This window comes from Mustelus asterias, chromosome 12 (genome assembly GCF_964213995.1).
Source record: "Mustelus asterias chromosome 12, sMusAst1.hap1.1, whole genome shotgun sequence".
Lineage (NCBI taxonomy): Eukaryota > Metazoa > Chordata > Chondrichthyes > Carcharhiniformes > Triakidae > Mustelus > Mustelus asterias.
Genome location: NC_135812.1, coordinates 57,570,401 through 57,595,247, shown reverse-complemented (window position 1 = coordinate 57,595,247; position 24,847 = coordinate 57,570,401). Strand labels below are relative to the sequence as shown.

The 24,847-nt window shown below is 46.1% G+C and overlaps 1 protein-coding gene across 2 annotated transcripts in view; it reads left to right on the top strand.

Annotated features, from left to right (window-relative positions):
- The window catches only part of unc13d (unc-13 homolog D (C. elegans)), a 148,216-nt gene extending 124,265 nt beyond the window's left edge, over positions 1-23,951 (top strand). For both annotated transcript variants that reach the window (XM_078225269.1, XM_078225270.1), the window contains 5 exons: positions 2,546-2,629; positions 6,464-6,584; positions 6,681-6,807; positions 14,383-14,588; positions 16,266-23,951. In XM_078225269.1, the coding sequence (XP_078081395.1) occupies positions 2,546-2,629; positions 6,464-6,584; positions 6,681-6,807; positions 14,383-14,588; positions 16,266-16,369 (642 nt within the window). In that variant the 3' untranslated portion in view covers positions 16,370-23,951. The remainder of the gene's footprint in view (positions 1-2,545; positions 2,630-6,463; positions 6,585-6,680; positions 6,808-14,382; positions 14,589-16,265) is intronic.
- Positions 23,952-24,847: the final 896 nt, after the last annotated feature.

Sequence of the window (24,847 nt, the reverse complement as noted above, 5' to 3'; positions counted from 1 at the left end):
CAGTGAGGGAGGGGGTGCTCGGCACTGACAGATCAGCACATGCGCAGTGGCACGCTCAGCGCTATGCAGCTGGCCTCGCCAGCGGGAATAGGTCCCGCCCACTGATTTTCAGCGTGATTCATGCTAGGACACTCTGCAGTGCACAGTGTGTGGGAGATTCAGTTTGAAACTCCCGCTGAAAAAAACCAGTGTGATTTACTCCAATTTTTACGCGAATTCAACGCTTTGAATTTTTGGGGGAGAATCGCCCTAATTGTACTTTTACTGGGGTAGAAAATGTTCCCTTGTTCTTGAGCAGTGATGTGCGGTGTGGGGAGAGGGGAAGTAATTACTGGATGTTTTAAAAACCAATTTCTATTTTCTCATTTCCAAGAATTTCCATGAACTCATCTACTTCCTGGATAAAATTTATATACAGAAGTCACCTCTCCCCAGAGTTCTATTGTTGCCATGTTGTCCAATACAATACAGGTGTCATTAATTGCATTTCCGATTAATAAATAAAAAATAAGTCATTGATCAAGTGGTCTCAATACTCAGTCACACTCTAAACACGTGAACTTTAACCTCCTGTGCATTTGTTGTTAAAACTGTTAGTGTGAGAGTATTTTTGATTGCTGTGACTGCGAGGTTGTCGGTGTTTGTTAAATATGTACATGTGAAGTACAGGAGTTTTCCACTAATATTGCTGCAGGTAGCAAAAACAGCATTAGTTAGTCAGCAGATTCTATTGGACCATTATCACATTCAACACAGAAACAGAAAATGCTGGAAAATCTCAGCAGGTCTGACAGCATCTGTGGAGAGAGAATAGAGCCAGCGTTTCGCGTCTGGATGACCCTTCGGCAGACCATTATCTTATTAATGGTCCCTTCATCTACTGTTTAAATAACTACATGAATCTTCTGCAGCAGCTGCTGTACTTTATACCAATCAACTAAATGTAAATAGATTACATTTCCATTATTTTGTAATGGAGTGCACTCACAGGAATACAGTACTTGCATATACGTTACAGACATGTACGTCACACACACACAAACCTGTATACACTCACACCAAACAAGTACAACACACACACCTATACCACACACACATATACTCGTTCCACACAAAGATAACACACACTCACACATACAGTATTCACATACATAACATACTTGAACATTCTCTTCTTATCCATTTACCACTTAGTGTACACAACATTAACATTAACACCAAAATATAAAAGTCAGTGATTCACAGACATATTCAAAACAAAGCATCTTTTACATTTTCTGACATAAGCTACACTTACACACAAATAGCCCTTTTTTCCACTTCTGCCTTGCCTGACACATTGGGGTGTTAGCCATTCTTTCTACCTTTCTCACATGGCCATGAGTGAACCTAGACAGTCAGTGGAAACAGACATTTTGATCTTGTGGAGCCTCACAGTCGATTCCAATAATGGCCTCAAATATTTCCACGTGTTTTCCAGTGGATTTCACTGGACAGTGATCGGGAGCAGAAAACCCTAAGATATCGCAGAGCACTACAACCATATTGTAGCAGCCCTCCCACCTCCAGCTAAAGCCAGTTATTTTAGCACATACCAGAAATTAAACTATCCACAATAATGTAAAGTTATTTTAGAAACAAAGATGAGACCAACTGGACAATCCAACTTCTCATTCGACGCCTCAATCCCTTCACACCCTACCCTTCAACCACTCCAAACCATACCCTTCAATCCCTTCTCACCATATCTCTCTGTCCTATTTCACTATTCATCTCAGGCACTTTCTACCAAATCCTCAATATTTCAAACCCCCCTCCTCCCGGCATTTCCTTAACCCTTCCCACCCTTTTCCCTAATCCTTTCCAATCATATCCCTCATCCCCTCGCTCCCCAGAAACAAGAATAATTTCTTGATACCATTTGTCCTCTGCCTTGTCCTTCACTGGTAAGTTGTTCCTCAGCTCTCTAACTCTATGTGAAGGGGCTCTCTGACACTCCTGCTTGCTCCTTCATATTTGGGCACGTCACTATCTCAACACTGAGTTCAAGTTGAACAATTTCAGATCATAACCACTGCTCCCATTTGTTACCTTTTTGTGTATTTTTTCTGTTTTTGGATGGCAGCTGTTGGTGCTGTTTCTGGTTTTCACCTTTATATCTCCTCTAAACCCATTGTTTGTCTCTCCACATGTCCCATTACCATCTCTATTTGCACCATCATCACCTTTATCATTTAATCTCCCTTCCACCCTATCAGGGGCCATAGCTTTTCTTCTTTCCTTTCCTCCTTTCTCTCTTTTTAAAAGCTGTTACAGTTTATCTGGAAGTATAGTTCCAATGAAGAATCATCAGTCTCAAATCTGATTCTCTCTCCATGGATTCTACTAGACGGCTGAGTTTTTTCATCATTTTATGTCTTAAATTCCCAGCATCTGCAGTACTTTGCTCTTCTCAACTTTGACCAATGTCTGTTTGCTCTGTAGATGTAGTGTTTTTTTCACTCATAGCTATACTTTACTGTAAATTTATTTTCTTTTATTTCAGGATCTGAAGGCTCATTTGTCTCTGAATGCAGCAAGCACTCAGAAGCTGATACAGAAGTTTTATGCAAGGAAAATCCAACAGCAGGTGTGCAGTGTAGACTGTTGTCTAATCCAATACTGACTGAGATGTGAACGTCCAACTGAGAGGGCAGAGATATCTGGGTGAAAATTATGTCGAAAGATTAGTAATCACACACATTGGGATGATTGTTTGACTTGACGGTGGGAAACAGGAGCCAGGACTGTTTCCGGGTCCTGAACCAACCCCCAGGGAAAGCAGTCAGTGTCCTGGGATTTTCATGGAGGTAGCCCCTTCATTTGCAAGGAGACTGGTTCCATTCCCAATTATGGGTGGCAGGGGAGTTTTCAAGGCTAATCCGCAGCCATCCAGCTGATAGGAGCAGCAAGCTACAGTAAAGAGAAGTAACTGAGCAGACACTTCAACATGGAAGTGCATTCTGATCAGCCTTTCCAAATAAAAATATATTAGAAAACAGTGAGAGAATGAGCCCACCACTGGTAGGGGTAGATGGTGCAATCCCTCCACAGGACAGCCTTTATACTTTACCCACAGGAGCACCATCCAAACAACTGTCCACCCCTGTCCCACACGCTGCTCAATGACTGCCTCCAAGTAGTTAAACTGCTCCATGTTGCATTGGAAAACTGAAGAATGATTGGAAAATCCCAGTCAGCCTCCATTCAGTACCCTCAACAAGGCTCTTAATGAACCCATTTGGCCTTGTGAGGGCAGTGAGCCACGCAGGCTCTCAAACCCTCTTTGGCAAAACATGCCAACAGCTGGAATGCAGCAGAATGGCACCTTTGGGCCCGTTCGCACCAATTTTCATGGAGCCTGAAAATTCTGCCCAATCTGTTGATAACCATCAGGGAATATGTAAGCTCACAATGTCGGTTCCAGCGATGTGCTCTCTGATTTGTTTAAATGTTTATTGACTGTCATTAATCATAAACTCAATTTACATTTGTACAGCAATTTTAATGTTTCCGAAGTGCTTCACAGAGACAGGAAAGGAAAGAAATTAGACACTAATCCAAAGCAGTCATAGGAAATAGAACCAAATGAAGGGCTGGCCTCTGATAAGGGTTTTAGAAAGAAGGGGAAATGTTGAGGCAGAGAGGTTCAGGGCAGGAATTACAGAATATGAAGCCTTAGGGGTTGAAGGTGTGGCTTCAAATGGAGAGACAAAGGGTGGGGTGTATGCACCAGAGGCCAGGATCAGAGGAACAAAATGTTTGGGGGAATGTTACTGAGTTGGAAGATGTTATACAGAATGGGAGGTGCCAGTTCCTGGGTGGATTTAAACACAAGGGCATAGAAACTAATCTGGGTGTATTTTCTCCATATCCCTTTGATCTTTCCCATCATATCTTAGTTTATTCTCACCATAACATTCAGTCTCTCCTGCCTTATACCACAATCCCTCTGCCATATCCCTCAGTCCCAACCCACCAATACCCTCTCTTCATAAATCAATCAAATTTAACTGTCTTTTGGCTCGATTTGCAGTGTCATTCCTTATAATTCTTTGGGTAAAGGCTGTTCAATCCTCTCCCTTCAGGGTTTGAATTTGTGACCCATCAATCTGAACCTTTTACCGCAGTGAACAATTTGTTTGCAGAAGGGGAGAAGGGGAGTGACGTGTCTGCCCCTGGGGGGGGTTCCTCCTCCGGTGGGGAGGAGGGATCGGCCACAGACTGGCAGCGCCTCCCCCACCGCAGGGAAAGGCAGACACGTCACTCCCCTTCTTCATCCCCCCCCTCCCCTTGCGGTTCCCCTGCTGAATAAGAGTCCATTTCGGACTTTTATCCAGCAGGTCACTTAAAGCGCGGATGCGAATTGGGCCGAACGGTGGTAAAGTGGAAATGTCTGGTAAAGTTGGGCGGGAGGTTCATTAGGTCAATTTAAATGCATGCAAATGCATTTAACTCATCGCGCCGGCCGATTCGGGCGCGCACCGGAGCCGCGCCCGGATCGGCCGTTGGTAAAGGCGCGCTCTGCTCAGAATCGGGTGCAGATCGCGTTTTAGGCCCGACGCCCAACTTTACCGTGTTTCGGGCGCAACGTTTTGGTAAAATCGGGCCCATTGTTTCTTGTGCGCTTTACAGACAAAACATACCGTTCATAGAGAAGGAAATGAGAGACTGCAAAATGTAGTGTTACAGTCATAGCTAGGTTGCAGAGAAAGATCAACTTAATGCAAGGTAAGTCCATTCAAAAGTCTGATGACAGCAGGGAAGAAGCTGTTCTTGAGTCGGTTGGTACGTGACCTCAGACGTTTGTATCTTTTTCCTGATGGTAGAAGGTGGAAGAGAGAATGTCCGGGGTGCATGGGGTCCTTAATTATGCCGGCTGCTTTGCCGAGGCAGCAGGAAGTGTAGACAGAGTCAATGGATGGGAGGCTGGTTTGTGTGATGGATTGGGCTACATTCACGATCTTTTGTAGTTCCTTGCGGTCTTGGGCAGAGCAGGAGCCACACCAAGCTGTGATACAACCAGAAAGAATGCTTTCTATGGTGCATCTGTAAAAGTTGGTGAGAGTCATAGCTGAACGGTCATATTTCCTTAGTCTTCTGAGAAAGTAGAGGCGTAGAGATGGACTTTCTTAACTATAGTGTCGGCATGGGGGGACCACGACCGGTTGTTGGTGATCTGGACGCTTAAAAACTTGAAGCTCTCAACCCTTTCTACTTCGTCCCCTTTGATGTAGACAGGGGCATGTTCTCCTTTACGCTTCCTGAAGTCGATGACAATATTCTTCGTTTTATTGACATTGAGAGAGAGATTATTGTTGCCTCACCAGTTCACCAGATTGTCTATCTCATTCATATCTTCAATATTAAGAAGAATCTGAATTGATTTAATGCAAAGATGTTCATTTGATGGGACTGGTGTGTATAATGGTAGCTTTTCAAAAGGAAATTGAATAAATATTTGCAAAAAATATGTACACGGGGGGTCAAGGAGAAAGAGCAGAGAAAGTGCTTTCAAGGGGCCAGTAGAGGCTTGGTGGCTGAATGGCCTCCTTCTATGTCATATAATTCTTAACAGTGAAGTACACTGTCTCCTATCATCTGAAGCAGCTTTTGAATCCAACAAATTGGTGGAATTGGATGATCTGTCTATTGGCAAAATGGAATGCAATGAAGTTGTCCATGCAGTCTGAATTCAGTCCTAGCAAAAAGAAACCTGCAGTAACAATATTTGGTTGAAAATTTAGATTCTCATTCAAAGGGGCAAAACAGATATTGAGAATTGATGAAGCGATATGCATGTATTAAACTACTATTTATGGTCATAAATAGTGTAAATTCTTTGGTGTTAAAATTGAAAATAGTTTCCCTTGTGATATTTGAAAGAACTTGTAAGGAATAGCAGATATCTTTGGACTGTTTGATGCTGCATATAAAGAGTTAGATTTCCTTAGAAGGACCTGTGTTCAAGTTTGACTCCAGATACTTGGCACGTTATCCAGGTTGACATTGCAGTGCAGTCCTAGGGAGTGTGGCATTGTCAGAGGTACCATCTTTCAAAGAAGAAATTAAATTTAGGTCCACCTGCTCCTTGGGTCTTCATGTCATTGAAAAATGAAGGGAGTTCTCCAGGTGCTATGGCCAGCATTATTTGGTTGAGCAATCAACACCAGAAAACTGATGATCTCTCATTGCTTTTTGTGGAATCTTGCTGTGCATAAATTGGCTGCCCCATGCGTCTATGTTATAATGACTACATTTCAAAGATAATTAATTAGCAGTGAAGCACTTTGGGAAGTCCTAAGGACTTGAATGGCATTATGTAAATGAAAATTCTTTCTTCCTTCTTTAATATTCCTCACTTTGAAGAACAAAAAGATGTTGCCCCCTTTCCCCCTAACAGTTCCTCCATTCTTTTTCAAAGACTGCCAATGAATGTTCCAAATACGGTGCCGTAACTATAAAAGTCTTCTACAACAATCAAGTAAAAAGACTGCATGTTGAAATCCTCAATGCTGTTAACCTCACGCCACTGGATTCCAACGGTAAGAAGGGAGTTGGTGTTTCTGGCTGAGATGTATTTCTTGTGTCATTACAATCTGAGTCTTGTTCTCATTCCCATCTGATCTCTCCCTGTGCAGGTACCAGTGATCCTTTTGTGGAGCTGACTCTGGAACCTAAGCACATCTTCCCATTCGTAGAGAGCAAAACAACTCAACGCAAAGATAATGACCTCAACCCACTCTTTGACGAGGTTTTCGAGTTCAGGTATACTGAATGGTTATAGTGCAGAAGGAGCCACTCAGTTCATGCCTCCTTACTGACTCTGAGAGCAGTTCAGCACCGGTCTCTTCCCTTTAGCCCTGCAAGTCTTTTCTCTTCAGATAATAGAATCTGCCTCCACTACATTTTCAGGCCGTGCATATGCAGATCTTAAACATTCACTGCATTAAATATTTTCCTCTCATCCCCTCCGGATCTTTTGTCAATCACTTTGGATACTCTCTTCTCTGGATCTTGACCCTTCCACCAATTGGAAAAGTTTTTTCCTCCCTACTCTTCAGACCCTTCATGAGTTTTGCCTCTATCAAATCTCCTCTCAACCTTCTCTTATCCTAGAACAACCCCAGCTTCTCCAATCTGTCCTTGTAATTGAAGTCCTTCACCCCCAGAACCATTCTCGTGAATCTTTACTGCACCCACTCCAATGCCTCCACATCCTTCCAAACATGTCCTGCCCAGAATTGGACTTAGTGCTCCAGGAGCATAGATTGAGCTCAATCCATCACTCTAACTTCCTTGCTTTTGTACTTCATGCCTCTATTTGTAAAGCTTAGAATTTTGTATACTTTATTAGCTGCCCTCTCATCCTGCCTTGCCACCTTCAATCATTTATGTGCACAGGTTTCTCTACTCCTGCACCCTTTTAGAATTGTACCCATTATTTTGTATTACCTTTTCTTCTCATCTTTAGTGTTTTGTTTATCTTACTCTTTCTCCTTTGTGGGAATGTACCTCGACTATATACTGTACTCCTCTGTACAGACAACCCATTGCTCAGTTTGTCTGGCAGTCTTTGACTCCAATTTAGCTGGACCGCCTCCATTCTCACCCCATAGAAATTGGCTTCCCTTACCCAAAAATTTTGACAATTTTTGTTTTCATGACTTCTGAGTGCTCAATTACAATTTGACATCAATAGTTCCCATTTGGAATCAAATTTTGATGGTCGCTCAAAGTGATTCTGGCACCCCCTTGTCTCTATGCACTTCTCCTTCACTGCCTCCCTCCCTCCCTCTACACTCTTCCCCCTCGCTGTCTCCCCAGAATCATAGAAGCCCCACAGTGCAGAACCCCACATATTTATCCCACTAATCCTCCTAACCTACACATCTTGGGGCACGAAGGGTCAATTTAGCATGGCCAGCCACCTAACCTGCACATCTTTGGAGTGTGGGAGGAAACCGGAGCACCCGGAGGAAACCCATGCAGACATGGGGAGAAAGTGCAAACTCCACACAGTCACCTGAGGCCGGAATTGAACCTGGGTCCGAGGCACTGTGAGACAGCAGTCCTAACCACTGTGCCAGCCTTCTTCCACTCTTTCCTCCCCACCAGTGATTCCAGGGATGGCAGGACTGACATATGAGGAGAGATTGAGTCAGGATCATATTCGCTGGAGTTCAGAAGAATGAGGGGAGATCTCATAGAAACCTATAAAATTCTAACACGGTTAGACAGGGTAGATGCAAGAAGGATGTTCCCGATGGTAGTGGGGTAAAGTACCAGGTCACAGTCTCAGAGAAAGAGATAAACCTTTTAGGACTGAGATGAGGAGAAATGTCTCCACCCAGAGAGTGGTGAGCCTGTGGAATTCACTACACAGAAAGCAGTTGAGGCCAAAACATTGTACATTTTCAAGAAGGAGATAGATAAAGCTTTTGGGGCAAAGGGGATCGAAGGATATGGGGGCAGGCAGGGTCAGGTAACTGAATTAGATGATGAGTTATGAGCATAACGATTGGTGCAGCAGACTCGAGGGGCTGAATAGCCTTCTCCTGCTCCTATTATGTTTCTATGTCCTCTCCCTCCCTCCCCCCACACTCTTCCCCCTCCCTGCCTCCACACTCTTCCCCTTACATCCCTCCACGCTCTTCCCCCATTCCCTCCACGCTTTCCCCCTCCCTCCCACTCTCCATGCTTTCCCCGCTCCCTCCCTCCATGGTCTTCCCCCTCCCTCCCTCTCCTAACACTATTTTTCATCCCTCCTTCGCCCAAGCTCTTGCCCCTCCCTCCCATTAGTCTACACCCACTTCCTTCCTACACCCACTGCGCTCCTCTGCCATCCCCCCTGCGCTCCTCCCCGCCCCCCGCGCTCCTCCCCGCCCCCCGCGCTCCTCCCCGCCCCCCGCGCTCCTCCCCGCCCCCCGCGCTCCTCCCCCGCCCCCCTGCGCTCCTCCCCCGCCCCCCCGCGCTCCTCCCCCGCCCCCCCGCACACCTCCCCCGCCCTCCCCTCCCGCCCCCCGCGCTTCTCCCCCACCCCCCCGCGCTCTTCCCCCGCATCCCCGCGCTCTTCCCCCGCATCCCCGCGCTCTTCCCCCGCATCCCCGCGCTCTTCCCCGCCCCCACGCACTCTTCCTCCGCCCCCCTGCGCTCTTCCCCTTCCCTCCCTCCCTCCACGCTCTTCCCCCTCCCTGCCTCCCTCCACGCTCTTCCCCCTCCCTGCCTCCCTCCACGCTCTTCCCCCTCCCTGCCTCCCTCCACGCTCTTCCCCCTCCCTGCCTCCCTCCACGCTCTTCCCCCTCCCTCCCTCCCCCACGCTCTGACCCCTCCCCCCCACGCTCTGACCCCTCCCTCCCCCCCACGCTCTGACCCCTCCCTCCCCCCCACGCTCTGACCCCTCCCTCCCCCCCACGCTCTGACCCCTCCCTCCCCCCCACGCTCTGACCCCTCCCTCCCCCCCCACGCTCTGACCCCTCCCTCCCCCCCCACGCTCTGACCCCTCCCTCCCCCCCCCACGCTCTGACCCCTCCCTCCCCCCACGCTCTGACCCCTCCCTCCCCCCACGCTCTGACCCCTCCCTCCCCCCACGCTCTGACCCCTCCCTCCCCCCACGCTCTGACCCCTCCCTCCCTCCACGCTCTGACCCCTCCCTCCATGCTCTGACCCCTCCCTCCACGCTCTTCCCCCTCCCTCCCTCCACGCTCTTACCCCTCCCTCCCTCCCTCCCTCCACGCTCTTCCCCCTCCCTCCCTCCCTCCACGCTCTTCCCCCTCCCTCCCTCCCTCCACGCTCTTCCCCCTCCCTCCCTCCCTCCACGCTCTTCCCCCTCCCTCCCTCCCTCCACGCTCTTCCCCCTCCCTCCCTCCACGCTCTTCCCCCTCCCTCCCTCCACGCTCTTCTCCCTCCCTCCCTCCCTCCCTCCCTCCCTCCCTCCACGCTCTTCTCCCTCCCTCCCTCCCTCCCTCCACGCTCTTATCCCTCCCTCCCTCCCTCCACGCTCTTCCCCCTCCCTCCACGCTCTTCCCCCTCCCTCCCTCCACGCTCTTCCCCCTCCCTCCCTCCACGCTCTTCCCCCTCCCTCCCTCCCTCCACGCTCTTCCCCCTCCCTCCCTCCACGCTCTTCCCCCTCCCTCCCTCCACGCTCTTCCCCCTCCCTCCCTCCACGCTCTTCCCCCTCCCTCCCTCCACACTCTTCTCCCTCCCTCCCTCCCTCCCTCCACGCTCTTCCCCCTCCCTCCACGTTCTTCCCCCTCCCTCCCTCCCTCCACGCTCTTCTCCCTCCCGCCCTCCTCGCTCTTCTCCTTCCCTCCCTCCCTCCCTCCGCGCTCTTCCCCCTCCCTCCCTCTCCTAACACTGTCCCTCCACTAATGCTCTTCCCGCCAACATTCTTCCCATTCCCCCTCCCCTAACACCCTTCCCCCTTCCTCTCTCCACACTCTTCCCCTCCCTCCACACTCTTCCCCTCCCTCCACACTCTTCCCCTCCCTCCACACTCTTCCCCTCCCTCCACACTCTTCCCCTCCCTCCACACTCTTCCCCTCCCTCCACACTCTTCCCCTCCCTCCACACTCTTCCCCTCCCTCCACACTCTTCCCCTCCCTCCACACTCTTCCCCTCCCTCCACACTCTTCCCCTCCCTCCACACTCTTCCCCTCCCTCCACACTCTTCCCCTCCCTCCACACTCTTCGCCCTCCCTTCCTCTCTCCACACTCTTCGCCCTCCCTCCAGGCCCTGGGCCTCATCGACCTCGACTCTCACGCTTGGTCTGGACACCGGCAACGCTCCGTTCTGACTTCAAATCTTAACAGGGCCCCTGTGGTTTGCAGCCTGCCCTGTGAATAGGGATCATCAGATTGTAGGTGCAGAAGATGAGAAGTGAGGGAAATGGAGGGGGAGGGGGGGGAAGGAGGAGGGTGTTTTGGAGAAAAAGAGGGGTTTGGGGGAAGGTAAGGGGTGTGGTGGGAGGAAAGGGAAAGAGAGGTTGAGTCTCTGCATATGTGAGAGTAGTGGAGGGGAAGAGTGTGGAGGGAGGGAGGGGGAATGGAAAGAGTGTTGGCGGGAAGAGCATTAGTGGAGGAGCATATGTGTGTGAGAGAGTGGGTATGTGTATGTGTGTGCGTGTGAGAATGGGGGTGTGTGTGTGCGTGTGAGAATGGGGGTGTGTGTGTGCGTGTGAGAATGGGGGTGTGTGTGCGCGTGCGTGTGTCACTGTGGCCCATGCACTGCGTACATAATCAGTTAGGATTTAGGAAAATGTTGCCTGTAGTCACATTTTATTGTGATCACGGCAGGACAGCAGTGGATGACAATTATTGTTTGACATTACGTATATGGTTCTGTGTGAAAATGATAGCTAAATGGTCAGTTCTGAGAGAAAATGAAATAAAATGACAGCTAGATGATAGTTTGTGAGAATAAGTAATATCAAATGATGGCAAAATGATTGCAATCGAAAGCAGTTGACGTCAAATAAAAGTTGCTGAAAGCAAACGATGTCCAATTATATGAACCACTTCAGGTCGCGTCACCCAATTAAATACAGGTTTATGTCCCTCATCCATCCCTTTGTTCCTTCTAGACTGGAACATTCAAATTTGGTCCTGGCGAGCCTCACCTTCCATAACCTTGAGTTCATCTAAACACTGCTGCTTTTAATTATCTTAATGAATTCCCATTCACCCACGATCTATGTGATCACTGACCTAAATTGTTTCCCAGTCTGACAACATCTTGCTTTTTAAAATTTTGATAACGGTTTTCAAACAGAACCTCTGAGATCTCTCCTCCAACTCTGGTCTCTAATGCACCCTGATTTTCTTTGCCCCGTCGTAGTGTCTTAGGCTGCCTGGCCAGAAGCTCCAGAATTCCCTCCCTAGACCCATCCATCCTCCTTTGAGACAGTTCTAAAAACCTAAGTTTTTGTTCACCTGCTCCAGTATCTTGTTGTCACTTGTTTGATGATGCTCTGATGAAATGCTACACAGACTGTTTTACTATGTTAAAGATACTATATTAATTATTGATGTTCCTTGCCTTTATTCTGCCAGGGTATAGTTCCACAGTTTCTTTCAAAGAACAAAGAACAATACAGCACAGGAACAGGCCCTTCGGCCCTCCAAGCCCGCGCCGCTCCCCGGTCCAGGATTGAATCCTGAATCCAGGATCCCCGCCCAATTTTCCAGCCTATCTACATCCTAATATCCTATCCACCGAGCTGTCCCTCACAGCTACGATGCTTTGTTCATCACAACCTATTAACTCACCCCCACCCCCCCATTCCAGACCATGTGATCTCCAGGGAGAGGCGAAAACCCAGAGTGAAAACCCCAGGACCAATATGGGGAAAAAAAAAATCTGGGAAATTCCTCTCCGACCCCCTGTGGCGATCGAAACGAGTCCAGGAGATCACACTGGCCCTGATCAGAAAATGCTTCCCAACCCTATTCATTTCCACTTCTGCTTTACGAAACCATCTGAATTCCCAGCCCCCGAGACAGGTTCCCAACTATCAGTCTCGCTCTGTACTGGCACCAGCAAGATGATCATAGAATGAAGCCTTGAAACGAGAAACAAAGAACAATTAGCCTGCGCCGCTCCCTGGTCCAAACTAGACCACTCTTTTGTATCCCTCCATTCCCACTCCGTTCATATAGCTGTCTAGATAAGTCTTAAACGTTCCCAGTGTGTCCGCCTCCACCACCTTGCCCGGCAACACATTCCAGGCCCCCACGACCCTCTGTGTAAAATATGTCCTTCTGATATCTGTGTTAAACCTCCCCCCCTTCACCTTGAACCTATGACCCCTCGTGAACGTCACCACCGACCCGGGGAAAAGCTTCCCACCGTTCACCCTATCTATGCCTTTCATAATTTTATACACCTCTATTAAGTCTCCCCTCATCCTCCGTCTTTCCAAGGAGAACAACCCCAGTTTCCCCAATCTCTCCTCATAACCAAGCCCCTCCATACCAGGCAACATCCTGGTAAACCTCCTCTGTACTCTCTCCAAAGCCTCCACGTCCTTCTGGTAGTGTGGCGACCAGAACTGGACGCAGTATTCCAAATGCGGCCGAACCAACGTTCTACATCTCCAACATCAGACCCCAACTTTTATACTCTATGCCCCGTCCTATAAAGGCAAGCATGCCATATGCCTTCTTCACCACCTTCTCCACCTGTGACGTCACTTTCAAGGATCTGTGGACTTGCACACCCAGGTCCCTCTGCGTCTCTACACCCTTTATGGTTCTTCCATTTATCGTGTAGCTCCTCCCTACATTATTCCCACCAAAATGCATCACTTCGCATTTATCAGGATTGAACTCCATCTGCCATTTCTTTGCCCAAATTTCCAGCCTATCTATTAGTTAGATTCTATCTATTTCCTGATAGTTCTCCATTTTTCACGGCAGGCTATTTGACCAGACTGTTTCATAGCCGACCTTAAATTATGTCCATATATACACTTTCCCGAAAGTTTGCTGACTGGTGATCAGGAGTAGCAACCTTGGTTCATTTTCTGCGATCTAACTCAAGGGAGCAAAGGATAACTATGATGACCTTAGAGAACAAGACAAGTGCTGAACCTCTGACCTCCATCGCCTGTACACTTCATCCAATGAAAATAAAAATTGGGAGAGATATGAGTTCGTTCATGAGTTGGGCGGCATGGTGGCACAGTGGTTAGCACTGCTGCCTCAGTGCCAGGAATCCGGGTTCAATTCTGACCTTGGGTGACTGTCTGTATGAAGTTTGCACGTTCTCCCCATGTCTGCGTGGGTTTCCTCCAGGTGCTCCGGTTTCCACCCACACTCAAAAGATGTGCGGGTTAGGTTGATTGGCTGTGCTAAATTGCCCCTTAGAATCCAAGATGTGTAGGTTCGGGGGTAAATACTTGGAGTTATGGGGATAGGGTCTGGGTGGGATGCCCTAACGGAGAGTCAGTGCAGACTCAATGGGCTGAATGGCTTCCTTCTGCACTGCAGGGATTCTGTTCTATGATTATCTCCCTTCCAGCCCTGTTGCCCAAACTACCCTCTGAGGGCTAAATCAAGCACATAATTAAATATGGGCTGTAGAAAGGACAATTTCCAGCAATGTGGTTGTCAGTTTGAACTGTCAGTCCTGTCACAGAGCCGTTGTGCACGACTGGGATGGTTTGATGCATTGTAAGCTGTTCTTTAGGTTCTAGGTCTGAATTAGAATTTTTATAAGATCCAAGTCCTACAAAATTGTTTACAGGTAAATATGTTACATGTAGAGAGTTAAAAGTTGCATTTTTCCCTCCGTGCCTGAGTAGGGGAGTAAGAATTGTTTTTCTTTTTGTGACTTGTTTTCAGCGATGTTACTCCAGAGCAATGTCGGAGCAAGGGAGCCTGCTTACTTATCACTGTATTTGATCATGATACATTGCTCAGTGATGATCTAGAAGGAGAAGCATACTTCTCTTTGCAAGATGTCCCAGGACTGGACAGCACTGAGGAAGAACTCAACATCAGCAGAGTTCCTCAGAGCCGACTGATGCTTGGCCATCCAAAACCAAAAGGTAAGAACAAGCTGCTTTCAACATTTTCTACTTTTGCTGAGTATTCATTGAGGTCGGGGAGTCCATTTCATTCTCTCATTACAAGTGAGAGTTGCTGGCAAGGCCAATATTTATTGTATATCCCCTTGACAAGATAATTATAAACAACCACTTTGAACTGCTGCAGATCATTTGATAATGATGTTAAAGGGATTCCATGAGTTTGACCCAGGGACAGTGGATGAACGGCAATATATTTCCAAGGTGTTTGACTTAAAGGGGAACTTCCAGGTGCTAACATTTCCCTCACTGAACTGCTCCTTCATATGGCAAATACTCCCATGTTCTACACTATTGTACACAGCAAGATTAGGGATGTCAGTTTTATGCATTGAAATACTTCAATTGGTCACAATCTCGCCCCAAGGAAGGTACAGCACAGGGTTAGATACAGAGTAATGCTCCCTCTACACTCTCTCCATCAAAACACTCCCAGGACAGGTGCAGCATGGGGTTAGATACAGAGTAAAGCTCCCTCTACACTGTCCCCATCAAACTGTCCCAGGACAGGTACAGCACTGGGTTAGATACAGAGTAAAGCTTCCTCTACGCTGCCCCCATTAAACACTGATGTGGAGATGCCGGCGTTGGACTGGGGTAAGCGCTCCGAAAGCTAGTGGCGTTTGCTACCAAATAAACCTGTTGGACTTTAACCTGGTGTTGTTAGACTCCTTACCCCATTAAACACTCCCAGGACATGTCACTGTTGAGGATGACACATGAAACAGGGTCACTGATATGAGGTTGGAGGGAACTGTGCCCCACCAGCAGTCAGTATTTTTATGTGTTAAGGCGTGAAACTCTGGGAGAGAAAATAATGATGTGGAGATGCCGGCGTTGGACTGGGGTAAACACAGTAAGAAGTTTAACAACACCAGGTTAAAGTCCAACAGGTTTATTTGGTAGCAAAAGCCACACAAGCTTTCGAGGCTCTGAGCCCCTTCTTCAGGTGAGTGGGAATTCTGTTCACAAACAGAACTTATAAGACACAGACTCAATTTACATGAATAATGGTTGGAATGCGAATACTTACAACTAATCCAGTCTTTCTTAAAGACTGGATTAGTTGTAAGTATTCGCATTCCAACCATTATTCATGTAAATTGAGTCTGTGTCTTATAAGTTCTGTTTGTGAACAGAATTCCCACTCACCTGAAGAAGGGGCTCAGAGCCTCGAAAGCTTGTGTGGCTTTTGCTACCAAATAAACCTGTTGGACTTTAACCTGGTGTTGTTAAACTTCTTACAGAGAAAATAATGACATTGCAATCTTGATTAATTTTAACTACTGCTTAACTGTGCAAGACTTGTCACTGGCTTTAATTTTCTTAGTAAGAAGTTTAACAACACCAGGTTAAAGTCCAACAGGTTTATTTGGTAGCAAAAGCCACACAAGCTTTCGAGGCTCTGAGCCCCTTCTTCAGGTGAGTGGGAATTCTGTTCACAAACAGAACTTATAAGACACAGACTCAATTTACATGAATAATGGTTGGAATGCGAATACTTACAACTAATCCAGTCTTTAAGAAACAAAACAATGGGAGTGGAGAGAGCATCAAGACAGGCTAAAAAGATGTGTATTGTCTCCAGACAAGACAGCCAGTGAAATTTTCTTTAATTTTCTTTAATTTTCTTGGCAGAAGACAAAATATTGAAGTTATTAGAAGCACGAAAAGGAGACAAAGATGCTCAGGCATTCATCAAAATACGAAGGCAACGGGAAAAAAAGTCAATGGAAACATAAAGGTTGCTGCAAATTCAACCAACACTGTATGGAATCAAAAAAACACAAGTTTTTCCGACTCCTCGTCTATTTCACTCTGTCACCCCGATGCATACGTGTGTGTTTTTCACACCCCATTTTCCATTGTGGTTTAATGGAAAATTGTGAGCAGTTTACAAGAGATTTACCAATGTGTGTGTGTGTGTGGGTGTCAGGCAACCAGTGAGCTCTTCCTCCCAGCCAGGCGTGGAGTGATAATGAAGACAGCTTCTGCTGTGAGAGTCTCACTCTCTACTTCTGGGGCCTCAGGCTATTCGTTTCTTTCCAGAAAACTCAATTTCATCTATCTTGATTTTTGATTTTTTGATTTTTTGCTGAGCCTTTGAACCTTTGATTTTTTGCATTACAAAATTGGGATTGTTTGCAGCTGTTTTTCTGTTCTGAGTATTCTTGGATCTCTGTAGTGGTCAAACCTTTGGGGCTAGTCGCACTAGACAATATATTGGTGAGAATATTAGCCTCAGAGTGACGGCCAGAAGTATGCAAAGCAGGCAGATCATAAGGTGAATCAAGACTCCGCACTAATTTGATGTCGATGGTGCAATTTTGGAGCTCAATACTCTGCCAATGCCCTCTCTTAACTTCACATAGAATGCATTCCCTCCCCCTCTCCTCCCATCGGCACTATTTAACTAATTTTGGGTTTCTTGCTGATTAATTCCTTTTGGCTGTTTCTTCAACTCTGCAAATGTTTTGTGCTTTCTACGATTGTTTAATGTTGTAAAAATCTACATGGAACAGTGCTGACTTCAAAGCTTCTGCACAAACTGGTTGCTCCCAGCTATGGGTTAATTTGTAGTCCTTAAATGATACGGATAATAAAAGAGGCCATTGAGAAAAGGACAAGCAGCTGGAAGAGGGGGGAGGGGGAGAAAGACTTGCAACATGATGCCAAATCTACCCAAATTGTTCAAGGAGCAATTCTCCTACCTGAAACTCAGTGAGGAACAATGCTTCCTCCTCAGCAAAGACGTCCTCATTGAAATCTGACACCTGCTCCAACCACAACTGCAACCCTCAGAGCAGGACAAGGACTGCATTACTAGTACCTATGAAGGTGACTGTGGTAACAAGCTTCAATGTGTCGGACCCTTTCCAGAGTGGAACTGGAGAAACCTGTGGCGTCTCGCAGTTTGCCATCCACCACAGCTTAAGGAAGATTACTGATACACTCTGCTGAAATGTAACTGCATTTCATTCTCTCTTGCTAGGGAGAATGAGGCAGAGAGAACATATGACTTCCTTAAGATTGTAAACTTCCCATGGTATAGAGATGATTGGATCACAGAAATGTTATGTGCAGAAGGAGGCCATTTGGTCCATCATGTCTGCACCAGCTCCCCAGACAAGCATCATGACTTAATGCCATTCCGTTGTCTTTTCCCCGTAACCCTACACGTTGTTTCTATTCAAATAATTAACCATGCTCTCTTGAATGCCTTGATGGAACCTGCCTCCATCACACATCCAGGCAGTGCATTTCAGACCCCAACCATTTGTCATGTAAAAACGTTTTTTCTCCCATCACACCTGCTTCTTTTGCAAATCACTTTAAAACCGTGGCCTCTTATTCTTGATTCTTTTACGAGCAGGAACAGTTCTCCCTAAACCAACCTGTCCAGCACCCTCATGATTTTGAACATCCCTATCAGATCTCCTCTTAGTCTATTTTTCTCCAAGGAGAACAATCCCAACCTCTCCAATCTATCCTCATAACTGAAGTTTCTCATCCCTGGATCGATTCTTGTAAACCTCTTCTACACTTTCTTCAATGTGTTCACATCCTTCCCATAGTGTGGCACTCAGAACTGTACACAGTACTCCAGCTGAAGTTTAACTATTGTCTTGTTCAACATAATCTCCTTGCTCATGTACTCTATGCCCCTATTAATAAAGCCTGGAATACTATATGTTTTATTAACTGCTCTTTCCACCTGTTCTGCCACCTTCAATGATCAATGCGCATATACACCCAACTTCCTCTGCTCCTGTGCCATTTAAAAATTTTATCCCTTATTTTATATTATCTCCATGTTCTTCCTTCGAAATGCATCGCCTCACACTTCTCTGCATTGAACTTCATCTGCCACCTATCTGGCCACTCCTCCAACTTGTCTGTCTTTTTGAACTTCTACACTGTCCTCTTCACAGTTTACAATGCTTCCAAGTTCTGTATTATTTGCAAACTTTGAAATTGTCCCCTGCACACCAAAATCTAGATCATTAATATATATCGGAAAAGGCAAGGGTCCCAATTCCAATCCCTGGGGAATTCCACAACAGATCTTCCTCCAGCCCGAAAAATATCCATTGACTGTTGCTCTCTGTTTCTTTTTATTCAGCCAATTTTGTATCCATATTTCTACTGTTCCTTTTATTCCATGAGCAAAACTTTTCTCAATCTGTTATGTGGCACTGTATCAAATGCTTTCTGTAAGTCCATGTACACCACATCAGCAGCATTACCCTCATCAACCCTTTCTGTTACCTCCTCAAAAAACTCCAGCAAGTTAGCTAAACATGATTTCCCCTTTAGAAATCCATGCTGATTCTTCCAAATTAACCCACATTTTCCCATGTGATGACGAATTGTATCCCAAATAATTGTTTCTAGAAGCTTGCCCACCACTGATGTTAAACTGACTGTCTCTAATTGCTGGGGCTATCCTTACAACCTTTCTTTGAACAAGGGCATAGCATTTGCAATTCTCCACTCCTTTGGCACCTCCCCTGAGTCTAGAGAAGATTATGGCCAGCGCTCCTGCAATTTCCATTCTCACTTCCTTCAGTATCCTTGGATTCATCTCATCCAGTCCTGGCGTTTTGTCATCTCTAATTACTGACAGTTTATTCAATACTTCCTCATCAACTTCGAACCCTTCAAGTTAGTTCCTTAGTCTGTCTCCATGTACTGGGTAGCATCTACCTCCTTGGTAAAGACAGATGTGAAGTATTAATTAAATATCTTATCCATGCTCCAGGTGTAAATCCCCTTTATGGTCCCTAATCGGACCGACTCCTCCCTTTATTATTTACGTGCCTATTGAAGACTTTGGGATTCCCCTTTGGCTGTCAGTCTTTTCTCCTAATCCCTTCGCTTCTCTAACGAGCTTTTTCACCTCCCCTCTGAACCTTCTGTATTCCTCTTGTATTTTCTACCTGACACCTGTTATGTGCACACTTTTTCTTCCTTATCTTAATGTCAATCTCCTTTGTCATCCAGCGAGCTCTGGATTTGTTTGCCCTATCTTACTCTTTTAAGGGAATATACCTTGACTGTGTCTGGACCATTTCTGTTTTGAAGGCAGCCCACTGTTCAGCTACAGTTTTTCCCACCAATGTTTCATTCCAGTCTAACCGGCCCAGCTCCATTCTTGCTCCATTGCAATCCACTCTCCCCCATTAATTATTTTTACTCTGAATTGCCTATTATCCTTTTTGATCATCATCCTAAACCTTACAATACAATGATCACTGTTCCCTAAATGTTCCCCCACTGACACTTGGCCCACCTCATTTCCAAGAACCAGGTCCCACAGTGCATCCCTCCTTGTTGGACTGGACACATACTGCTGTAGAACATTCTCCTGAACATAATCTGCCCCTCTCCACCCTTTACACAACCACTGTCCCAGTCTACATTCGGGTAATTAAAGTCCCCCATTATAACTATATAATGTTTGCATCTCTCTCTAATTTCCCTGCAGATTTATTCTACATCCTTCTCACTAGTTGGCGGTCTTAGACAACACTGAGCAATATCGCTGTACAGTTTTTGTTCCTTAGTTCCAGTCAAATTGATTCCATCCTTGAACCCTCTGGGACATCCTCTTTCTCTAGCACAGCAATGTTCTCCTTAACCAATACTGCCATCCATCCCCCTTTCCTTTCTTTCCTATCTTTTCTGAACACCTTGTACCAAGGTAAATTTAACACCCAGTCCTGCCCTTCCTTGAGCCAGGTCTTTATTATCAATCTGCACCTGTAACTCCGCAATCTTATTTACTATACTTTTATGCATTCACATATATGCACAATAACCCTGATTTAACATTACTTTCTCCCTTACTCCAACTTCACCAGTTAACTTACTCTTTTCTATACTAGTGCTATCTCTCTCTCCCAGTAGTCTGTGCATTCTGGCATTCCTTGCTGATATTTCCTCTTGGTTCCCACACCTCGCCGAGTTAGTTTAAAGCGCTCCCAATAGCACTAGCAAAACTCCCTGCAAGGAACTCAGCCCCAGCTCTGTTCAGGTGCAGTCCACCTGGTTTGTATAGGTGACATCTTCCCCAGATCTAATCCCAGAGTCCCAGGAACCTTAAGCCCTCCTATCAACACCATCTTTCCATTCATCTGCCTTATCCTCCTACTTCTGTACTAATTTGCATGTGACACTTGGAATAATCCAGTGATTACTACATTTGACATTCTGCTTGCTAAATTTCTTTCTACCTCCCTGTATTATGAGTGTAGGATCCATCTCCTTCCTACCTGAGTCTTTGGTACCAGTATGGACCATGAGCTCTGGCTGTTCACCCTCCCACAGAAGAAAGTCCTGAAGCCACTCTGTGACATCCTTGACCCTGGCACCTGGGGGGGCATCATACCATTCTGGAGTCATACCTACAGCCCCAGAAACGCCTGTCTGTTCCCCCCCAAAAATTGCCATCTTTATCACTCTTTTCCCTCCCCTCCTATATAGCCCAGCCACATGTGGTGCCACGAATGTGGCTCTGACTGCACTCCTCTAAAGAACATGTGCCCTCACCAGCTTCCAAAATGGAAAACTGGTTTCTGAACGGGATCCCAAGGGATTCCTGCACTACGTGCCTAGTTCCCTTAGACAGCCTGGTTGTCATCCATTCCCCCTCTGCCTCCAGGACTTTAAATTGCAGTGTGACCATCTCTCCGAACCTGCTATCCATGTAGCTCTCAGCCTTACAGATGCGCCACAGTGACTTCAGCTGCTGCTCGAGCTCTAAATCCCAAAGCTCACATTTTTGCAGCTGGCAACACTTCCTGCACATATGGTCATCTGGGGAACCAGTAGTGTCTGTGATTTCACACACATTACAGGGCATACATTCCACTTGACTGAGTTGCCCCACCATGACTTAACCTTGGTCAACATTTCCATTCTGGGAAGGATCCGTTCCAAGTTCTGTGCCAAGTTGGTGCTGGACTTCTCCACGCTCCTTGGCATTTACCCAAGTTCCCTGGCAGGCTTTCCAATATACCAAACATTTTGAGCAACACCGTCAGTCTTCATTTGCAGACTGCCCTATCAAATTACTTATTGGAGTTCTGGTAGACATCATGTGCAAGCCCACCAGCAAATTGGTAGCTTTTCTAACCTTGCCCTGGCTGCAGGCTATATGTGCCTGGTGTCTCCCCACCTCTGTGCTTTCCTCTCAATTACACCAGTAACTGTATCTGAGTTGGTGGCTGTGAATGTGAAATGGGGTAACGGTGTACCTGGCATCTTGCTGTTCATCTATTACCTGGCCAGATTGCAGTTCTTGGGTACCTGAAAGGAAAAATGCACAAAGGTAGGATCATAATTTGGAGAGCCAGGGAAAGTAAAGGTGCATGTTCGCACTAGCTTGTAAATAATAGAGTGTCGAATAAAAGGGAGTTGAGATATGAAGAGGATTAGGTTTGAGGATACTGTCGCCTTCAATGGGTTTAAGATCCATTGCTGGTCACAGTCTCAGCCATCATTGTCCCAGTCCTAACCAACACTCTCCTCCACAGGGTTCAGGACATGCTAGTGGTGCAGCTAGTAGGAGATGATATTTGAAGGTGCAGTCACTGATCCTGACCACTTGATTGAGATCACTGAACTTCTTGCAATGCTGCATCCATGTCTTTGGGCTTAATTTCTCCACAACTTACTGCTTGAACCAGCTTCTAAGCATATGTCAGAAGGGCTTCCTGCAGATAGCAGGCATCTCTCCTCACTTTCAGCTTCTACACCAGAGCTCCAAAGCAGTGTCTGTAAACTCTGGAATCCTCACGCTCCCATATTGTGCCATTGTTCAGTCCTCCACAGATCAGATTCCATCTCACAAGATTGCCAGCACTTGCTCCAAGCCTTAAAAGGTGCAGGCTAGCTTTAAGTGGTGTTAACCACTCACAGTATTGGCCTTCTGCTGAAGAATCCAGGTAACCAGCTGTGTAGTTTGAACTGGCTGTTTGCTGAAATAACCGAAATGGGCTGGCAACACAATGTTTTGCCTGCATCACAGTTAAGGGCATGGTTTAATCACAGCTCACATTGCCCCATCTTTGGAGTTATCAAATTTAGTCTCCATCTTGTTTCACTTGAGGATTTTGGGTGGATTCTATTATCAGTGTTATTTTACTATAGAAAGGCCACATCATGGTTTTTAAATGCTCTGAGTGTTTTAAAGTCTATAACAATATAAGGTTCAGTTGTACAGCAGTGGAGCCATCACAGTCAGATATGTTTAATTGTTGTTTTTATCATTTTATTTAATACAAGATCTGCATTTGTCCTCCGCTTTTGTGTTTGCAACTGCTGCTTGCGTCAGACCTCATACAGGCTTGGCCTTGGGTGGAATTTATTCCCTGCTTCAGACTTTGAGCACACAGTTTAAGGTATCATTCCAGTGTGATGCTTAGATAGTGCTGCAATTCTAGAGGTGTCACCCTTCATATGAGATGTTTAAAATCCCAAAATTCTAGTTGAAGGAGAGTTCTACTAGGTTCCATGGCCAATACTTATCCAACACCTAGAAACAGAAAAAAACAAAATACTGCAAATACTGAAATCTGAAACAAAAACAGAAAATGCTGGAAAATCTCAGCAGGTCTGACAGTATCTGTGGAGTGAGAATAGAGCCAATGTTTAGAGTCTAGATGGCGCTTTGTCAGAGCTAAAAACAGATTATCCACTTTTATAGCTGTTTGTGGGATCATGCCGTGTGCAAATTGACTGCCATATGTCACAAATTAAAAGTGACTACATTCCTTTAGTATTTCATTAAATGAAATTAAATTTCAGTAAAGCTCCCGGGGGCAAAATGGATCATGCAAAGTGTTATATAAATGTTTGTCTATGTTATCTCATTACTATCTGTGGGATCTTGCTGTGTGCAAAATTGTATATGAACTATTTTGAGACAATTCTGAGAGATGAGAAGAGTGTGTAAATGTACCTCATTGTGTAGGAGTTCTATTTATGTATTACGGTTGACTTTATGAATGTGTGCTCTCTGAGTAACCCAGGTCCACCTGAAAGCAGAGAATTGTGGGGAAGGGCTGCGATTGCTCCTGATGTGTAAGGCTCCCTGTGGGACTCCAGGTTATTAAAATTCACCTTCTAAAGTTATCTGAAAAATGGATAGGCCTGAACAGTGTGTGTGTCCAGGGTATTAGGGGTGTCTTTATATTACTGTTCGCAAAAGGATTTTACTTCTCAAATAAGGTATATACCTTGGTTAAAATTCCTCTCATGTCAACCACAAACATTTAACAAATTGGAATTTTTAGCAATTAAAATTTGCACCTTCTTTTCGTCAGTGCTTCCTGGTATTTATTTTCACTGCGATTGTACAGCAGTGGCTCAGCTGGTAGCAGTACTATCTCAGAATCAAAAAGCAGGACAAATCCAACCCGGCCAACTCGTCCATCAGCTAACTCTCAATCATCAACAAAGTAATGGAAGGGGTCATTGACTGTATCACCAAGCTTAGCAATAACCTGCTCACTGATGTTCAGTTCAGCTTCTGTCAGGGTGACTCAATTCCTGACCTCATTACACAGGCAAAAGAGCTGAACTCAAGAGTGAGATGAGATTGACCGAGTATGACTTCAAAGAACCCTAGCTAAACTGAAGTTAGTGGGAATTAGGGGAAAAACTCTTCATTGGTCGGAGTCATACTTAGCACAAATGGGAAGGTAGTTATGGTTGTTTGAGGTCAGTCATCTCAGTTCCAAGATATCACTGCAGGAGTTCCTCAGGGAAGTATCCAACCATCTTCAGCTGCTTCATCTTTTCTCCACCATATGGTCAGAAGGGGCGGCACGGTAGCACAGTGGTTAGCACTGCTGCTTCACAGCTCCAGGGTCCCGGGTTCGATTCCCGGCTCGGGTCACTGTCTGTGTGGAGTTTGCACATTCTCCTTGTGTCTGCGTGGGTTTCCTCCGGGTGCTCCGGTTTCCTCCCACAGTCCAAAGATGTGCGGGTTAGGTTGATTGGCCAGGTTAAAAAAAAATTGCCCCTTAGAGTCCTGAGATGCATAGGTTAGAGGGATTAGCGGGTAAAATATGTGGGGGTAGGGCCTGGGTGGGATTGTGGTCGGTGCAGACTCGATGGGCCGAATGGCCTCCTTCTGCACTGTAGGGTTTCTATGATTCTATGAAGTGGGGATGATTGCACAATGTTCAGCACCATTTGTGACTCCTCAGATA